The sequence below is a fragment of the Bufo bufo genome, chromosome 1 (assembly GCF_905171765.1).
Source record: "Bufo bufo chromosome 1, aBufBuf1.1, whole genome shotgun sequence".
Taxonomy (NCBI): Eukaryota; Metazoa; Chordata; class Amphibia; order Anura; family Bufonidae; genus Bufo; species Bufo bufo.
In genome coordinates this window covers 638,203,975-638,225,535 of record NC_053389.1, presented here as the reverse complement: position 1 = coordinate 638,225,535, position 21,561 = coordinate 638,203,975, and the positions used below count along the sequence as shown (strand labels likewise).

Genomic DNA, 21,561 nt, shown 5'->3' with positions numbered 1-21,561 from the left:
CTGGCCTTTAAATTCCTATGTGATTCATCATTTTAGAATAAAAAATCCTTAGGGCAAGGTTGAAAACAAATAATGAAGCAGCAGAGTGCTGCTTGTGTTGTAGGAACTGTATATTAGTGCACATGTCAAGGGGCGATGAACTGGGAAGATGTGAGATTTTTACTAATGTAGGTTTATAAAAATGTTACAGTGCACTTAAAAGGTACCTAAACCTTCATTCAAAGCATGGAAGATGCAAGGGCACTTCTCAGAATGCTCTGCACCTTTGGCTTACATTGGCTCTTCCCTGCTTTTGCAGCATTCAGAGTACAGATCCATAGAAGTATAGAGGATCTGCACTCCACATGCTGCAAAAGCAGGGAAGAGCCGATGCAGGCCAAAGTGATACTGAGTAAAGGCTTATGTCCCCTTTAAATGAGTAGCTTCTAAGATAACAAACTGCGATCCACCATTTGTTCTTGAAAATTATTAAGGCATTTACCATAACCAATGTCCGACATATTTGTCATATTAACAGAAGCCGAGAAGAATGCAGCATTTCCTTTTTATATATAAAATCATTATTTACACGATTGTTAATCCAACATCCCAGTCTAACTAAACTACAATTTCTTGATATTTACAGAACACAAATACCACAAGTTAAAAAAAATAGATGCTAAATCTGTGCCTCTTATTTGGCTCTTCCTACTGGTGAAGGATGGGTATTGTATGTTCCAACAGTGTGCACAAAGTCAAGTTTAAAAAGTGTGAAAAATTCTCAGCTCAGATTATAAAAAAAAAGTCAAACATCCCTATAAAAGCTGTGGCAATTTAGAGAGCCATGTCGCTGGTAATCAAGTCCCATGTGGCTAAAATGAGAAGTTTGTACTGTACAACCAGAGGCAAGGAAGCCAGATCAATAATTGTCACTGTTTTTTCTGCTGCCTCTTGTCTTGGGTAAAAAAAATTCAGTAGTTGTTATCTTCGTCCTAGGAAGCCTGATTGCCTGCTGGCTGCTTTCACGCAGGGAAGCACAACAAGCCGTCTTGTAATAGGCATATACGCAAAGCCTGGCCTGTACCACCACATTGCAGTTGTAGTATTTGTCCTTGCAATGCTCATCTGGAAGTAAAAGAAAAGAAGAAAATCTCAGAGGCATTAGTTGTACAAGGTTTAAATGGAGGTATCCCTGAGGCTCACCAGTCGGTCAATATGAATAGAGGTGCTCAATCACCAGTAACAACCTAATCCGTGAGGGTATATGTATTGGAAAAAGGAATTGTGATGGCACACTCTCATTTGGTTCAAATTGAAAGTATTTAATGTTTTTAGTTAAAATATTTAATTTGCAATATTATTTAGCAAATAATATTTTGCAACTATATTGCACACCTTAGAAGAACAGCACTACTGTACCTCACAAAAGTGAATCAACATACTTTGTTCGGCTAAATGACTTTATATTCTAGGATCATTGAACAGACTCTTTGAACATTTTTGGAAACCAGGACACTTAAAATTTGTCTAACATCATCCATTGGGAATATATACTTTTCCCAATAAGATTTTACACTCAATAACCCCTCGAGTTTCACTTCATTTTACATCTTTTTTATATATACATTTTATATATATTATTTTTATATATATTTTTATCTCATAATATCGCAAATTAAATATTTAACTAAAAACATTAAATACTTTCAATTTGAACAAATGAGAGTGTGCCATCGCAATTCTTTTTTCCAATACAATTAGTTGTACAAGACATAAAGTTAAAGTGAAATTTCATTTTAGAGCTTAACCACCTCCGGACCGCCTAACGCAGGATCGCGTTCCGGAGGTGGCAGTGCTGCGCACAGTCACGCATATATGCGTCATCTCGCGAGACACGAGACTTCCTGTGAACGCGCGCACACAGGCGCGCGCGCTCACAGGAACGGAAGGTAGAGAGTTGATCTCCAGCCTGCCAGCGGCGATCGTCTCGCTGGCAGGCTGGAGATGTGTTATTTTTTAACCCCTAACAGGTATATTAGACGCTGTTTTGATAACAGCGTCTAATATACCTGCTACCTGGTCCTCTGGTGGTCCCCTTGTTTGGATCGACCACCAGAGGACACAGGTAGCTCAGTAAAGTAGCACCAAGCACCACTACACTACACTACACCCCCCCCCGTCACTTATTAACCCCTTATTAGCCCCTGATCACCCCTAATCACCCCTGATCACCCATATAAACTCCCTGATCACCCCCCTGTCATTGATTACCCCCCTGTCATTGATCAACCCCCTGTAAAGCTCCATTCAGACGTCCGCATGATTTTTACGGATCCACTGATAGATGGATCGGATCCGCAAACGCATCCGGACGTCTGAATGAAGCCTTACAGGGGCGTGATCAATGACTGTGGTGATCACCCCATATAGACTCCTGATCACCCCCTGTCATTGATTACCCCCTGTCATTGATTACCCCCCTGTAAAGCTCCATTCAGATGTCCGCATGATTTTTACGGATGCACTGATAGATGGATCGGATCCGCAAAAACGCATCGGACGTCTGAATGAAGCCTTACAGGGGCATGATCAATGACTGTGGTTTTCCACCCCCCTGTCATTGATTACCCCCCTGTAAAGCTCCATTCAGATGTCCCGCATGATTTTTACGATGCACTGATAGATGGATCGGATCGCAAACGCATCCGGACGTCTGAATGAAGCCTTACAGGGGCATGATCAATGACTGTGGTGATCACCCCATATAGACTCCTGATCACCCCCCTGTCATTGATTACCCCCCTGTCATTGATTACCCCCCTGTAAAGCTCCATTCAGATGTCCGCATGATTTTTACGGATGCACTGATAGATGGATCGGATCCGCAAAACGCATCCGGACGTCTGAATGAAGCCTTACAGGGGCATGATCAATGACTGTGGTGATCACCCCATATAGACTCCCTGATCACCCCCCTGTCATTGATTACCCCCCTGTCATTGATTACCCCCCTGTAAAGCTCCATTCAGATGTCCGCATGATTTTTACGGATGCACTGATACATGGATCGGATCCGCAAAACGCATCCGGTCGTCTGAATGAAGCCTTACAGGGGCATGATCAATGACTGTGGTGATCACCCCCCTGTCATTGATTACCCCCCTGTAAAGCTCCATTCAGATGTCCGCATGATTTTTTACGGATGCACTGATAGATGGATCGGATCCGCAAAGCGCATCCGGACGTCTGAATGAAGCCTTACAGGGGCATGATCAATGACTGTGGTGATCACCCCATATAGACTCCCTGATCACCCCCTGTAAAGCTCCATTCAGATGTCCGCATGATTTTTACGGATGCACTGATAGATGGATCGGATCCGCAAAACGCATCCGGACGTCTGAATGAAGCCTTACAGGGGCATGATCAATGACTGTGGTGATCACCCCATATAGACTCCCTGATCACCCCCCTGTAAAGCTCCATTCAGATGTCCGCATGATTTTTACGGATGCACTGATACATGGATCGGATCCGCAAAACGCATCCGGTCGTCTGAATGAAGCCTTACAGGGGCATGATCAATGACTGTGGTGATCACCCCCCCCTGTCATTGATTACCCCCCTGTAAAGCTCCATTCAGATGTCCGCATGATTTTTACGGATGCACTGATACATGGATCGGATCCGCAAAACGCATCCGGACGTCTGAATGAAGCCTTACAGGGGCATGATCAATGACTGTGGTGATCACCCCATATAGACTCCCTGATCACCCCCCTGTCATTGATTACCCCCCTGTCATTGATACCCCCCTGTAAAGCTCCATTCAGATGTCCGCATGATTTTTACGGATGCACTGATAGATGGATCGGATCCGCAAAACGCATCCGGACGTCTGAATGAAGCTTTACACCGGGCGTGATCAATGACTGTGGTTATCACCCCATATAGCTCCCTGATCACCCCCTGTCATTGATCACCCCCTGTCATTGATCACCCCCCTGTCATTGATCACCCCCCTGTCATTGATCACCCCTCTGTAAGGCTCCATTCAGATATTTTTTGGGCCCAAGTTAGCGGAATTTTTTTTTTTTTTCTTACAAAGTCTCATATTCCACTAACTTGTGTCAAAAAATAAAATCTCACATGAACTCACCATACCCCTCACGGAATCCAAATGCGTAAAATTTTTTAGACATTTATATTCCAGACTTCTTCTCACGCTTTAGGGCCCCTAGAATGCCAGGGCAGTATAAATACCCCACATGTGACCCCATTTCGGAAAGAAGACACCCCCAGGTATCCGTGAGGGGCATATTGAGTCCATGAAAGATTGAAATTTTTTGTCCCAAGTTAGCGGAACGGGAGACTTTGTGAGAAAAAAATTAAAAATATCAATTTCCGCTAACTTGTGCCAAAAAAAAAAAAATTTCTATGAACTCGCCATGCCCCTCATTGAATACCTTGGGGTGTCTTCTTTCCAAAATGGGGTCACATGTGGGGTATTTATACTGCCCTGGCATTCTAGGGGCCCCAAAGCGTGAGAAGAAGTCTGGTATCCAAATGTCTAAAAATGCCCTCCTAAAAGGAATTTGGGCACCTTTGCGCATCTAGGCTGCAAAAAAGTGTCACACATCTGGTATCGCCGTACTCAGGAGAAGTTGGGGAATGTGTTTTGGGGTGTCATTTTACATATACCCATGCTGGGTGAGATAAATATCTTGGTCAAATGCCAACTTTGTATAAAAAAATGGGAAAAGTTGTCTTTTGCCAAGATATTTCTCTCACCCAGCATGGGTATATGTAAAATGACACCCCAAAACACATTCCCCAACTTCTCCTGAATACGGCGATACCACATGTGTGACACTTTTTTGCAGCCTAGGTGGGCAAAGGGGCCCATATTCCAAAGAACACCTTTAGGATTTCACAGGTCATTTACCTACTTACCACACATTAGGGCCCCTGGAAAATGCCAGGGCAGTATAACTACCCCACAAGTGACCCCACTTTGGAAAGAAGACACCCCAAGGTATTCCGTGAGGGGCATGGCGAGTTCCTAGAATTTTTTATTTTTTGTCACAAGTTAGTGGAAAATGCTTTTTTTTTTTTTTTTTTTTTTTTTTCATACAAAGTCTCATATTCCACTAACTTGTGACAAAAAATAAAAACTTCCATGAACTCACTATGCCCATCAGCGAATACCTTGGGGTGTCTTCTTTCCAAAATGGGGTCACTTGTGGGGTAGTTATACTGCCCTGGCATTCTAGGGGCCCAAATGTGTGGTAAGGAGTTTGAAATCAAATTCTGTAAAAAATGACCTGTGAAATCCGAAAGGTGCTCTTTTGAATATGGGCCCCTTTGCCCACCTCGGCTGCAAAAAAGTGTCACACATCTGGTATCTCCGTAATGGGAAAAGTTGGGGAATGTGTTTTGGGGTGTCATTTTACATATACCCATGCTGGGTGAGAGAAATATCTTGGCAAAAGACAACTTTTCCCATTTTTTTATACAAAGTTGGCATTTGACCAAGATATTTATCTCACCCAGCATGGGTATATATAAAATGACACCCCAAAACACATTCCCCACCTTCTCCTGAGTACGGAGATACCAGATGTGTGACACTTTTTTGCAGCCTAGGTGGGCAAAGGGGCCCATATTCCAAAGAGCACCTTTCGGATTTCACAGGTCATTTTTTACAGAATTTGATTTCAAACTCCTTACCACACATTTGGGCCCCTAGAATGCCAGGGCAGTATAACTACCCCACAAGTGACCCCATTTTGGAAAGAAGAGACCCCAAGGTATTCGCTGATGGGCATAGTGAGTTCATAGAACTTTTTATTTTTTGTCACAAGTTAGTGGAATATGAGACTTTGTAAGAAAAAAAAAAAAAAAAAAAAATCATCATTTTCCGCTAACTTGTGACAAAAAATAAAAAGTTCTATGAACTCACTATGCCCATCAGCGAATACCTTAGGGTGTGTACTTTCAGAAATGGGGTCATTTGTGGGGTGTTTGTACTGTCTGGGCATTGTAGAACCTCAGGAAACATGACAGGTGCTCAGAAAGTCAGAGCTGCTTCAAAAAGCGGAAATTCACATTTTTGTACCATAGTTTGTAAACGCTATAACTTTTACCCAAACCATTTTTTTTTTACCCAAACATTTTTTTTTTATCAAAGACATGTAGAACTATAAATTTAGAGCAAAATTTCTATATGGATGTCGTTTTTTTTGCAAAATTTTACAACAGAAAGTGAAAAATGTCATTTTTTTGCAAAAAAAATCGTTAAATTTCGATTAATAACAAAAAAAGTAAAAATGTCAGCAGCAATGAAATACCACCAAATGAAAGCTCTATTAGTGAGAAGAAAAGGAGGTAAAATTCATTTGGGTGGTAAGTTGCATGACCGAGCAATAAACGGTGAAAGTAGTGTAGGTCAGAAGTGTAAAAAGTGGCCTGGTCTTTCAGGGTGTTTAAGCACTGGGGGCTGAGGTGGTTAAAGAGGACCTTTCACCGATTATTACACTATGAACTAACTATACAGACATGTAGAGCGGCGCCCGGGGATCTCACTGCACTTACTATTATCCCCGGGCGCCGCTCCGTTCTCCCGCTATGCCCTCCGGTATCTCTGCTCAATAAGTTATAGTAGGCGGAGATTCCAGTCACTAAGTTATAGTAGGCGGAGTCTGCCCTTGTTCTGCTCTAGCGCTGGCCAATCGCAGCGCAGAGCTCACAGCCTGGGAGGTTATTTTCTTCCAGGCTGTGAGCTCTGCAATGCGATTGGCCAGCGGTACAGAAGAACAAGGGCAGACTCCGCCTACCATAACTTAGTGAACGGAGATACCGGAGAGCATAGCAGGAGAACGAAGCGGCGCCCGGGGATAATAAGTGCAGGGAGATCCCCGAGCGCCGCTCTACATGTCTGTATAGTTAGTTCATAGTGTAATAATCGGTGAAAGGTCCTCTTTAAAGTGGTTGTCTGCTCCTTCAATATTGATGGCCTGAGTATAGGCATCAATATCAGATGAATGGGGATCTGACAACCCAGGCCCCCACCAATCAGCTGTTTCAGAGTAGCTCCAGAGCAAAACGTCAGCACCAGAACTACACAGTTCCATCCATTGTGTACTGAATGGAGCTAATTACTGCAGTGCTGCTCCTATTGAAGTGAATAGGAGCTGTGTAGTCCTGGAGCCAACCTACAGCACCGGAGCTACTCTGAAGAAGCTTATTGGCAAAGGTGCGGGATGTCAGGCCCCTGCCGATCAGATACTGGTGGCCTATCCTGAAGAATCAGCATGACCTATCTTGGAGTGTAATCCTCACTGAATCTCCATTTCAAACCCATTGGTTGAAAAACTTGCATGAAAAACATGCTGAAAAAAAAGACATCCTTGGATTCCATACTGCATTTTGTAGGTGGAGTTTCAAAATCTGTCATGTGAACGTAAGATGAGCCAAATTTACAACAGTGACTCAGGCTGAATGGTACGTTCTTTACACAGCTAGACACTTCTGTGTTAACCCCTTCTACCCCCAGCAATGTTCGGTTTTTGCCTTTTTGTTTTTCACTCCCTGCTCTCCGAGAGTCAGAATTTATTTTTCCATTCACATAGACGATTGAGGACTTTTTTTGCAATACAAGTTGTACTTTCTAATAGGACCACTCAATATTGCATACAATGTGGTGGGATGCTGAAAAATCCTAAATGGGGTGAAACACAATTCAGCCACTGTTTTGTGGGCTTAGGGCATCATTTATGACCAGATAGTTGTATATTACTGGGGACAGATTCTGTCACATGCCATGGTGAGGCAGAAGCTACAACTTCTTCCCCGCTCAGGCCAGGGCTAAAAAAGTGGCCGTGGCAAGGGCAGGGAAGGGGACAGGCCGGTTTCTACTCCTGGTTTATGCTACATGCACACGACGTGCCGTGTTTTGCGGTCTGCAAATAACAGATCAGCAAAACACAAATGCCACCTGTGTGCATTCTGCAATTTGCGGAACGGAAAGGGCGGGCCATTATAGAAATGCCTACTCTTGTCTGCAAATGGACAAGAATAGGACATGTTTTATATTTGTTGCGCATCCTTTGCTGCCCCATCAAAGTGAATGGGTCCACATACGAGCCGCAAAGAATGTGGCTCGGATGCGGACCCAAACAATGGTCATGTGCATGAGGCCTTAGGCATAGAAAATGATCTAAATGTAAGACAGCTAGGAAGCTGTCTTACATTTAGAATCAGTGCTGGATGCACCGAATTTATGTAGAGGCCAGCGCCTCTACATAACTTCTGGGATCCACTGCCAGTGCAGGGGCTTATTAATACCGGCGTCTAAAATGCTGGCCTTAATAAATGCGACCCTATGCGGTAAAACTGACCTGTGAACTTCACCCTCCAGGTCAGTACGATTATGGCAATTCCAAATTTATATAGTTTTTTTATTGTGTTTTAATACTTAAAAGAAAACCTTTGAAAAAAAGTTATTTTTTCTTTTCATCGCTATATTCTAAGCCACATCATTGTTATGTCTGCGCAGCTGTGTGGGGGCTCAGGTTATGTGGGACAATCTGCAGTTTTATTGATACCATTTTGGGTTGTGTCTGACTTTTGGTCACTTTTTATAAAAAATGTTGGGAGGTAAAGTGACAAAAAATTTAAAATCAGCTATTTTTTTTCCGTTGCGTTGTTCGCTGTGTGGGATAAATATTTTTATATTTTAATAGTACGGGTGTTTTCGCATGCAGAATTGTCCATGATGTTCATTTTTTATTCTAGGGAAAGGGGGATGATTTTAATTTTAATATTTTTTTTTTATTTTTTTATATTCCTAAAAACTTTCCTAACTTTTTTGTCTACTTTCTCTTAGGCCTTTAAGGGCCTGACATCATGCAATAATTAGATTGCCACTTTTATATATAAATAAATCCATTGACAAATAGAATATTCAGTTGTTCATATTGCAATGTGGTGCTGCCACCTGCAGGCCTACATTGGAACATTCCTGTGAAAGGCATCGGAGTCCAGCAGGCCTTTCACAAGCAATGAACAGCTCTCTCGAAGTGCAGCACAGCATCTATGGGGTTATAATGCCTGCGATTGGCATTAATACTGATCTAAGACATTAGCCCTGGGTATCTGCTGTATGAAACACCAGAAACCCAGCGGATATAGCGCCCGTTGCACTCACGACCCAAGGTCGGGAAGGGGTTACATTTATAAAACCTATTGGTTTGCTTACTTTGGATTGTTCATTTTAGCTTACTTTATAAATATGTCTAAAAATACCACCAACAATGCAACAAGTCTTGGCGCCAATTACGCCAGATATGATGAGCAGCCACAATAGTAAACGTGGGCCAAACATATGTCTTTAATGCATGCCAAAAATGTGTCTGTGTTCACACTCCATTTTTCATCAGAGATTCCAATATTTTTCGCAGCAATAATGACTCTACTCTGCAGTGCTATTCTTACCATCACAAACAATGCACCACGTTATAAGTCAAGGGGACTTGTTGGTATTTGAAAGATGTTAGTGTGAACACAGTCTAAGAAGTGGCACACCCCTATTGAACATGTTAAACTTTAGAGGGGAAAAATATAAAATTTTGAATAAATATGTTAGGTCATAGATCATTCACAGTGATAATGCTCAGTTATTAAAACAAAGCTTATTTCTATCTATATTAGATAACTATCATACCATATCGATCAAAGAAATTATATATGGATTCATAATGCTCAAGCTTTGTTAGCCTGGAGTATGTAGTGTCTGACATGTGTAAGAAAGTACAAGGAATCATCGTGGATGGTAGGTATGTGTCACTGAGGGTCCTGGCCTTGGTGGCGTAAGAGCGAGTTTTCATGTGTCAACAGCAGTTGCTGTTTGACAGTTTGCTATTTAGTATGGCTGTATAGCTGATCCGGGACGACTCTTACTAGGAGTAGTCAAAGTGCTGGGTAGGTGACTACTCCCCACGTTCCAGGCCGGGTTTTGTCAGGCCTATAAAAAACAGCCAGCAGTGTCAGGTGTGGGAAATTGTATCTCTCTCTCTCTGACATTAAAGCTCTGGCAATCTCTGTACCAGGATCTGAGCCTTGTGCCAGGCTGGAGGCCTGAAACCGGGAGGACTGCTCTGTTCTGAGCTAAGCCGGTCGAGTGTGGATTAACACCCAGGACCAAAGGTAACTGTTTTGCTTTTTTTGAGCTATCTGGGTGTGAACTAACACCAATACTGCAAATGAACTCTTGTACTGTGTACTTGCAACAAGTGTGAATAAACACTGACATTTTGAGTTATAAACTGGTCTTTGCCTCTATACTGCATCCGCTGGTCCTGACTAACAAAGAGAGTCCCCACACATGATATATAGTAAATGTTATACAATAGGTAAGACATCTTTTATAATGTTTTACTGTAATTACTTTCATTAGTGTTTTATGTTTTAACTTGATCTTAGAAATGAGAATATTATACTGATAATTACCTATTTCTGGAATGCACTCTTGAGTGTTGCATGATTCAGTGTCCGCTGGTTTAAGGTCAGCTTCACATTTATCACTGTGTGACATGTCATCTGCTAAGCACCGAACCTCACGAACACGAAAACCTCCTTCACAAGACTTGGAGCACTAAGCAATGCAGGGGGGTCAAAATATTAATTCAAAGAGTATCAATTACATTTCCATAACTTTAGTAGCTTCATAAAGACTTTGGCAGGGCATTTGATATGTCACATGGTAAAATATAGTTCTAAATCCCATACTACAGACACTGAGAATGCATCAGGTATAATGGCTATAAGAGAACATATCAGGACACAAATATTTGGAAATATTTGCAGCCAACTTTGTACTATTGCCTGTAAAGCCATTGAACTATCTAAGAATGGTATTACTGGCTGAGGTTATATTGACACAATTTAACCTAAAAAGGGATTTTCCCAAGTACAATCAACCTAAAAAAAAAATCACAGACACATCTATGTTTTTTCATGGACATTAGAAAAAAAAGTTTATTTTTACAGACTGTCTAGGATTTGCTGAACAATTGCCAACCCTGGAGTAAGGGGTCAAACCTCAATAGAGCCCGGTCAACTCATCTTCCAATCTACACACACCAGATCAGGACCAAAGTCAAAGGATGCACCTGTCTCCTAAATGAAGTCACCAGGATGTCACCCTGTCTTCAGTATAGTGTGGAACATCACTGTATGTACACACAGGACAGTATGGGAGCGAGGTCACAGGTAGATAAGGTCAACAGCTCTAAAAATACTACTGTGTGCAGTCATGTGAAAAAGTATGGACAATTTAAGTAAAGGGACATAATCAATATGTGATTTCTGGTATATAGAGATAATGGTGATGTAAGAACAAAAATTGACCCTACAACCATTTGAAAAAAACAAAAACCACAGATGTGCCATTTCTTTATTAGACCCAAAATGAGAGGTGCTATATGAGATTCAAATTATTAGAACATTTATGAAAGTTTGCACAGATGCCAGTGTCGTATGAGATGAGGGGTTTTGCCATATATGTTGTAAAACACTGCAATTTTAGAAAAATATCGCAGAAACCATGACATATCTGCATCATGTGGATAAACCCTAAAGTGGATCTTGGAGGAAACAATCTTATTTAGGCTATGTGTACACACTGATTTGAATGGAGTTGCTTCTGTAGCATGTGCATGGATTTTTGCTATTCAGATGTGTGGGACAGTTGCAGACATTCATAAAACAAATCTGCATGTGATCATACCCTAAACCTCAAACATTTAGCTTAGTTTGCTTTTTGTTGCTGAAATGTGGGGTGTCACCAAGCTTAAATACAAGGAGCTTTCTGGGATCTACAAAAAAAAGGTTATAGATTCCCAAGAGGGATTTAATAAAAAACACAAAAAAAAAAAAACAAGTAGACCTCAGCGATTTCATTGTCTGAACCATTGTGGTGGAAGATGTTTCAAAACTACCTCTGTGGAACAATATCTATCATAGTGCACAAACTATGTAATATTTTTACATATCCATTTTTTTACATTTTTCATAGATTAAAGGAAAAAATCGTATCCAGTAACTTTTTAAAACACCCACAATAAGAAAAATAGAATATACATAAGTGGTGTGTTAATGTAGTTAAATTAAAATAACGTACCATACTCCAGTCAGTAAATAACCATTTTGCACCACAGGATTTGAGAAGGCAGGACTGCTGGGAGGGAGGTCGTTCCAGATAGGAACACTCTTGTGGCTTCACTACTGTAAACCCTTCAGATGTTTTGAGGACACAAATTACATCTCTCTGCTGGGTTCCACTTCCACATTCAACGGAGCACTAGGAAAAATATGCATTTGTAAGCCATTACACACCACATGGTGAAAGCAAAAAGTCAACAATATTATCAAGGCATCCAGAGAATTACATTAATTGATGAAGCATGTAGGGTAAAATTTCTGGATCAAAATTAACATGAAATTCACAGTCATTCTGCCTTCCATGTAAGTGAAAGGGGTTTCCGCAAACCTATTGACATTCAGTGGAAACAGATATTTGTCTGTGGCGCCATCTATGAGAACAATGGGGATGTTCATTATTCTTACAGATTCTGTGCAGAAAATTCTTTGATTAGTCATGTTTGCGCGATCGCGTTCGCGAACCATCCCGGCAGATGTTCGTCCATCACTACATACAGCCATTGGCTATTGAGTTACATTTAGTGCCAGTCAGAAACATACACCTGCATGGATGCACAGCAAAAACCCAAGTGGCATCCTCTTATATCTGCCATATGCAGCGACAGAGGCTGTGTGTCTTGGCAATGCTCCTTGACGCCCTGCTCATATTATAACCTTCCTTGGGTAGGTACTTTATAGTATTAGGCTGAAGGACATTTATGTTATGGCTTATCGATATGCCAGATATGTCCAGATGGGAATACTCCATTAAATACTAGCCAAAAATGAGTGGTTCACTTATTAACCTATATCGGGTGTATTTCAGGCGCAGATTGCACCCGAAAAAGCTAGTTGTGCCGCGATCTGCAACCAATCTGAACCACAGCCACCTTAGGGGTTTATTGAGACCTGCGTCTAAAAGGCCAGTCTTAATAAATATGCCCCTTAGTTTTTAGGTTCTGCTGTCCTGGGGTGGAAATAGGATAAACTGTGGTATAATTTACTGTTTTCATCTCTACCCATTATACATATTCCATAATTCATCACATTTCTGACAGCTAGTTAAATGCCCAAAACTGCTGACTTCTTGTAGTCAATTTTTTTTCTATATTAAATAATTAAATTTCTCTCCAAATTAATAAGTAAATGTCTTCAGTTTTCCAGGCTCACTCTTTAAATATTCATGGCTTTTACTAATTACTCAATAGCATTTATCCAGAAATATATTTCAAGGGCTGCAAATCAATAAATACCTTAATTATAAATGACAGTTTAAAAACACAACCCCCTAATTTGTGAATTAGCAAGTGAAGTGCAGGAGAAGATAAAAGTGGTCACACACTGGAAGATTTCTTGCCAACATTAACAGCCAGTGAGGCACGTTCCCATCTTCAGATCAAAACATGCTGGCATGACATGGTTGTAGAATTGCAAGTCGATTTTCTAACTTTCTGGAGAATCTATTTGTGTGATTTCAGCACCTCTGGAGTCAACCGAAGTGGGAGACATTTATTAAAGCTAGTGCAAGGGAAAGTAGAGGAGTTACTCATATTTCCGAGATCCCTTTAAAAATTATCCAGAAGATGTGAAATTTTAACACAAAGCGTATAGGACATTTGGATAGTGAAATATTTGGACATAAAATATTAAAACATTTACAAAAGGGTCCTTTTAATTTAAGTCAGCAAAGTATGTAGGTAATGGTTATTCTGAATGTGTAGGATTTTACAAGCCTCTATTTTATATTTATTAAGATTACTTTTATAACACATATAACGCTATGGATTTTATAATGGGAGACCATGATGTTTTATCAATACTTCACCGTATAAACAAAGATAAAAACATTTAATCAACAGAATAAGCAGCAAGTGATTCAAATTATTGGACATAGTCTTAACACAAGTTGTATTATTTATAAGCACTACAGGGGATACTTATCAAACTGGTGTAAAGTAGAACTGGCTTAGTTGCCCATAGCAACCAATCAGATTCCACCTTTCATTTTTCACAGCTACTTTTGGAAAATGAAAGGTGTAATCTGATTGGCTGCTATCGGCAACTAAACCAGTTCTAATTTACACCAGTTTGATAAATCTTAACCCTACATATTTAGGTGCTAAAAAGTTTGTATAAGGCCTCTTGCACACGACCGTGTGTATTTTGCGGTCCGCAAAAAACGGATCCGCAAAAAATACGGATGACATCCGTGTGCATTCCGTATTTTGCGGAACGGAACAGCTGGCCCCTAATGGAGCAGTACTATCCTTGTCCGTAATGCGGACAATAATAGGACATGTTCTATATTTTTGCGGAACAGAAATACGGAAACGCAATGCACCTTCGGTTTTTTTTGCGGACCCATTGAAATGAATTGTTCCATATACGGTCTGCAAAAAAAAACCGGAACAGACACGGAATAAACATGCTTTCGTGTGCAAGAAGCCCAATACTAGTATGTCATGATGAAGAACCGCTATTTCTAAAGTCTGAAACGCCTAGACAAAGTTTTTGCATATGATGTCTAGATATTTTTATACAAGGAAATAAAGCTTTTTCTTTAATGGGAAGCTGGATTCTACTTTTTATTTTTGAAAGAGGCCCAATACTGTACCAATAATAATTACTTTATCACTATACTTATTAGTAAAACAAATGCTGTTAGTGAATACATTTAACTGGCTTCCTATGATATTAAGGTGGGTAGTGAACCCACAACTGCTATAGGGTAGGGAAGAAAAGGGTAGAGGAGAAAGAAAGGCAGTTTCAGAATTTAGCATTAAAATACAAGGTCTCTAACACATACAAACTATAAAATAATATACTATATGATGGTTAAAGGATAGCACTGCTTGGTGCTCAGTTTAGACCAGGGGTCAACAACCTCCGGCACCCCAGCTATTGTGAAACTACAACTACCAGCATGCACACTTGGTCAGTTCTCAAAATTCCATAAGTGGAGAATGCTGGGAGCTGTAGTTTCACCACAACTGGAGCGTCAGATTGCTGGCGTTGATTTAGATCTATTGGCGGGGATATTAAGAATCAAGCTGCCAGCATTGGAAACACTACTGGAGGTCCCTTTAAAGATACTAGAGGAAATTTATTAAACTGGTGTAAAAGAAAACTGGCTTAGCTCCCCATAGCACCCAATCAGATTCCACCTTTCATTTTCCAGAGGAAAACCTGAAAAATGAAAGGTAGAATCTGATTGGTTGCTATGGTCAACTAACTCAGTTTTCCTTTACATTAATTTTGATAAATTGAAAGAAGGCAACTTCAACTGGCGCTGCTCTGATAGCCTGAAACAATGATCAAATGTAGCAAAGTTGAAAATTCAAATAGCCTTACTATCCACACTGTAGAACACATTTCAACCCTGGGATCGGATCTTCGTAAGATACCTCAATAAAGATGCTTTGAGTTTTCAACTTCCTCTAGATATTTGAGCATTCTTTTGGGACATCAGAGAAGAAACGTTTTTTTTTCTTTGGATATATTCCTACTCAGGGAGGGTTAACCTCTTTCACAAATTCCAGGTTAAGGGTCAAAACTGGAAGGATGCTAGGATGCTGCTGCCTAGGTAATAATGCAAAGTGTGGGGGGGGATACGTTTTTTAGTTTTTCAGTGTTTCTTTACATTGTCTTAGCAAACTCCCTGTCCCTAACATATAGCTTATATAAACAACAGGGAATTAAATAGATAAAAACTTACAAAACTAGACATGTTTTTTATGATTGTTCTATACTGGCTGCCCGCTGTAACTAATTAGCCTATTATTCTGTATAAAATATAATAGCGAGAATAATGGAAGGAAATGAGCTGGAGGGAAAAGACTTTCATCAGTATTCACTGCCCTGACTCCTGAAAACATTAACAATATTATTCATTAGAATAAATTCCACTTTATATTTTAGTCTGCACTTAACACCTATAGGTATATATAGTTAATGTTCATGATAATGCGTAAGGAAATATGTATCATGTTGCATGCATATGTTAAAGGATAATAAACTAATAAAGATATTTTCTGTAACTGAAACCAGCGTTCATATAGCGCAGGAAGGCATCATGCTATTGAAGTATGCAGCAGAGCCTACAGTGCTTGGAGCCATGAAGCATTTATTATATCAGCAGTACACGAATAACAGCCTGCACTAGGTTTTTCGAATACTACATACACCAGCAAATATGCTTTCACATTGAATACATTATTTATGAGCTCAACTCTCCAAAAGAATACTCACTGCACAGAGATAGCCTTCAAGACCAAAAGCAACAAACTAAATAGCACGTTTTCTTTTTAATCGCAGCTATCATTGTACTTTGCAGTTTCTGCTCAAATTATTTTGGACTTTTGGAGTATTTTGGACCCATACAATAATAATATATTTTGTGATTTTGTTATTTTCTTTTTAAACAACTTACACTGTAAACCACTGAATACACCAACAATTCATCTGTGCTTATTAGAGTCTATGGACAAGGCCATAATATGGCAATACTTAGGGCAAGATTAGACCCTTTCTACAAGAACAGGAGAAGCTTTCTAGATCTCCCAGAGCAGTATCAGAATCATATCCCATCCTTACCAGTAAATACACAGCTTGCCACATTAGATACGAAAAATTGCAGCCCTATACTCCATCCAGACCACTGTCCCTACCTACTTGGACTATCTGCCCTAAATAGCATCCCCCAACTGTGGGATGGTCCCTAGCCTGAGTGCACAGAACCTAATCTGGGTAAAGGGGTAGTCAAACCGGGTCAAAACCAGAGACAACACTCAGGGTCAAATACCAAGGAAGGTCAAAACCAGGAGATAACATCAGAGGAAAAGTCAGCAGACAGAGGCGAGATCACAAACAGGTAGCAAGTCAGAGATTCAGATTCCAGAAAGCAAACAAAGCTTGTGAGGCAGGAGGACCAATCACAAGCAATGGTGGACACTGCCGAGAGGAAGCATATGATGCCGTCATTGACCCAGATTGTCCCTCCTCCCCAATAGGCTGTTCAGCCCCACTGTCAGCTGAGCTGGTTGACACCAGCGGCACAACTTTAGAGAGGCCAGGTAAGTACACAACACCACTACTGCATGGAGTTTTATACACAGCCATCTATGCAAAATCTTGATGAAAAAAAATGTACTAGCCGGTCCTGCTCTCTTAAAGTTGTTGTCTGGTTACCCGATGCTGATGACTTATCAGGATAGGTTATCAATATCCTCTTCAAGGTTTACCTACAATCCGTAAACATTGTAGCTGCGGTACAGGGTAATTACATCTGCTCAATCTCATTCACTTGCATGGGATGAAAAAGCTGTAATTACCCTACACCAGTGCTACAATGTTGATGGCTTGTAAGTAAACACTGAACTCACACAAGTGCTTCGACCCCTTAAAACAGCTGAACGGCAGGGGTGTCAGGAGTCCGACCCCTGCCAATCTGGTATTGATGACCTATCCTAAAGATAGGGGACATATCAGCCAGTCTTGAGTGGGACTCGCAGACTCCTCCCTCCTCCCATTGGAAGCATGGCTACATGCTGGAGGTAACTGGTGAGCTGTTTGTGAGTCGGCCTTATGCTCCTGTAATTTGCCCACTGGCTCCTGGTATCGCCCATACGGCTCAGGTAGGAGAGTGTTAGGTCCCGGGCTACTTGAGAAACCTTGGCGTGGTGTCCGGGCTTAGACATGTTCTACACCGTAGGACATGTTGACTAATCTCTCAATTTTAAAATCAGTTTGAGGGTCTAGTGAGACTGCAGAGTGCACCTGTCCTTGTTATTGTTTTGTTATATTGTTTATATTAATTATGACATCCGCACTTGTTATCTTGTGTAGGATGTCTATTGTGGTACTTGTGGTTCGCCGCGGGCATCCTCCATTGTATGCATTTTGCTGGGGATTGCCATTAGCAACGGGCCACAAGTGCAGGATTTTCTCCCCTATATATATGCACAACTGCATGTGGGTTTGAGCACCTCCTGCTAATGCCAACCTGTCTTCTTAGTTTCTATCCTAAAGATAGGTCATCAGTATCAGAAAAACAAACAACCTCTTAAAATATACAAAATTTAGTTTCAAACATTTTTATTAGAAGGTATATCAGACAAATAATACAAATTGCTGTACCGCACTCAAGTGAGCCCCACGCAGGGGGTGACCAAGAAGACAATAAGTCAATATAAGCAATGAACACAAAAACGGAGACAAAAACGGTAATAATAACAACATTGGTCCCAGTAAAACATGAAATTCAGCAGCGTGGTGGGGTATTTCGAAATAATGGTTAAATATCGGTATCCAGCACCCTATATGTGACCAGACAATTCCCCATTCACAGCATAACATAATCTAACCTATGCAGGGTATGGGAGGAGGACAGCCAAGGCTGCCAAAGTTTTGAATATGCAGCCATCGTGTAAGTTTGGATTGAGGTGATCTTCTCATAAATGGCCATTCTGTCCATTCTTTGTATGACTTCTGAGATATGAAGTGTATTAGTACACCATTTTGCCACTATGTGAATGCGGGCGTCTAGCAAAAAAAGTTGCACCAATTTAAATGGAGCTTGTCTCAGTCCCACAGGTCTGTCACCAAGGAGGCAGGTAGCTGGTAATTTATGGAAAGAGATGCCCAGAAAGTCTGTAATGATGGAGCATGTATCCAGAATGCGCTAACAACTGGACATGCCCACCAGATATGGTACATTGAGCCTACTGAATCACATCCTCAAAAACAGAGGGGTGAGACCGAAGGGTAGAATCGATGTAGTCACTCAGGGACCATATACATCCTATGAAAGACTTTAAGTGAGGTCTCAATAAGAGAGACCAGCCAACTTCCCCTACTTATAGTCTCACAACAAGTATGCCATTTTGACAAAGGCAATGGATGTCCTCCTCCCATCTGGTCATAAATGGTCATTTACATTCACTTATCGGGGTATTTAGTAAATTATATAACCTAGAGACTATACCTACCCTTTCAAATGAATATAGGATAAAACGTTCAAAAGGAGTAAAATATACAATATTTTAAGACGTTGTCTTACTGTGGCAGCCCCTTCTTAAAAAGAAGATGGTCTAGCAAATAGCATAGATACCCAGTCATTATCCAAAGGAGCAGCAACATCCAGATAAAAATTTCCTATGAATAGTCATCCTGTATTATGTGGATGGGCTGTATCCGCCAGAGCTGCTCATACTCAGCTTATAGATGAGGTCCATATGGCACATTAGACACCTCAGGAAAAACAATAAAATATTTGCTTAGAGGTCCCCTGAACTCCACTTTGGGGCAACACTAAAAAACCTCACATTGCTGCATCGATGTCAATTATATTAACTTGTTACAGGTTAGTGCCTCCTGGTACTCAGCCCTGCTACCTTCAAGCTACTAACAAGCCATTATGCCTTTTGATATTGTAGTAGGGAAGCAAATGTATGGATGTTCACTGATTAAGGAAAGTCTATCTATGACTTTGAAGTTCATTTTAGGTTACAAAGCAAATTGCTTAAATTCTATCAACTAAATTTATATGACTCCAAACTGTTAGTATTTTATCATTTACCAAGCAAAAGAAGAGGTTTATGACTATAGAACATGAGTATACAAGAGCCTCCTGCTACCGTTGTTATTCTGTTCAGCTGAGTGAAACATTAAGCTTTGCAAGAAAGAAAGCATGCATGACCTATGGAGAGCTTTGGCCCAAAGATACAATAGAATAGATCAGTATAACATTTTGCAAGCTCTCTCATTTTTGTGCCAGATGGATATAGTAATGAAAGTCTTCATTAGCAGGCACTTCTGAGCCAACTCAGTGGAATGTTGGCTTTAAGAACTGTATTTGCTGAGGTCAAGCCACAGTCCTACCAAGAAGACATAGTGTACCTTTCAGGACTCTGATTCTTTGCTTAGTGCACTTCTACCACTGGAAGCAGAATTTTTTATACAGGAATAAAAAGAAACCTTGAAATAGAAACAAGGATTTAGATTTATCTTAACAGGGTCACCTTAGGGAAGCTGAGACATAGCCAAACTGCATATTCTTCACGTGTCACCTAAACACTCCTCGTACCCAAAGCAAAATAAGCTAATGCTAAAAGTTTCTCTTTTGTCTTGCTCCTTATTAAGACAAAGGCACAGCAGAGCTTGGCTTAACATTCTGTAAGGTAATATATTTTCTTCTGCATTTCAGCTACTTAACAATGTAACTCTATTTTTTCCCATATTCTAAACAAGGGCTTATACAACTCCCGACAGTGTTACAGAATATTGTATGAAACAGTTCAGTCTATTCAACATCTTAAAAGTAGAAAACCCTTGTAAATCTTTACATTGGCTTTGTATTGTAGTTAGTTTCTTGGACAACTATTTAAAGTATTTCCTCTGCATTTCACTGTCTTGGTATGAAACTAAACAGAACTATGTAAATAGAATATTGTTATAAAATAAACAGTAACTAGTAATATAAAATATAAATAACAATATTTAATGGAAAATATAAAAACATAAGCAGCAAACAGAACAATATTCCTCAGACAGAAGACTCTATAGAACCATACAACTGCTAAATCTCAGTACATCCACTGCACTTCAGTGTCTTGGTGTAGGACTAAACACAACAATGTAAATGAAATATTGCTATAAAATAAATAGTACTGTAAATTATAGATAAAAATACCCTACAAGTGGCAAACAGAACAATATTTCCCAGAAAGAAGACTCCACAGAACCATACAACTACTAAAGCTGATGATCAGAGGTAAATCGTTTATCGAGGGATCCATTTCATATACTTCTCATGTATAGCACATAAGAAATAAAACCATCATTTTTGAATGGAGCTGATTGAAAAAGCAAATATTTTACATTTGTGTATTTATAACATGACAAAAGCATAAGTCTTGGTTCACCCCTGTAGAAAATGTTTTCTTTAGGAGCGTCTATCACAAAGGACAAAATTCTATTGCATGCAGCAGTATTTTGTTTGGCAGAATGATAGAAACCATAACGGAAGCCCAACTGACCCCATTACAGTGAGCGGGGTCTGTCAGGGGCCATTGGTGTTGCTCCGGATCCAATTCTGTTTTTATATTTTTTTTCTTTTTGTTCTTCTGTTCCTACACCAAAAAATAATTATGGAAATTTGCCTCAGAGGAGTCTTGGCAGTGGCTCATTTCCATCTCTCTCAACTGAGAACACATGCATGCTTGACCAAGTGAAGCACCTACATGTATGAGGATGTCGGGAGAAATAACTGTCTGCCAAATGAGCATTCGGTCAACATTTAGGGCCCATTCATATTACCGTATTTTTCTGTCCGTATCTGTTCCGCAATTTTGCGGATCAGATGCTGAACCATTCATTTCAATG

At 40.3% G+C, this 21,561-nt stretch overlaps 1 protein-coding gene across 1 annotated transcript in view; it reads right to left on the bottom strand.

Moving 5' to 3' along the window:
- Positions 1–752: 752 nt before the first annotated feature.
- Positions 753–21,561, bottom strand: part of THSD4 (thrombospondin type 1 domain containing 4) — a 750,309-nt gene continuing 729,500 nt past the window's right edge. The window contains 4 exon segments of the mRNA XM_040413864.1: positions 753–1,008; positions 1,010–1,104; positions 10,489–10,633; positions 12,161–12,340. Coding sequence (XP_040269798.1) covers positions 961–1,008; positions 1,010–1,104; positions 10,489–10,633; positions 12,161–12,340 — 468 coding nt within the window. The 3' untranslated portion in view covers positions 753–960.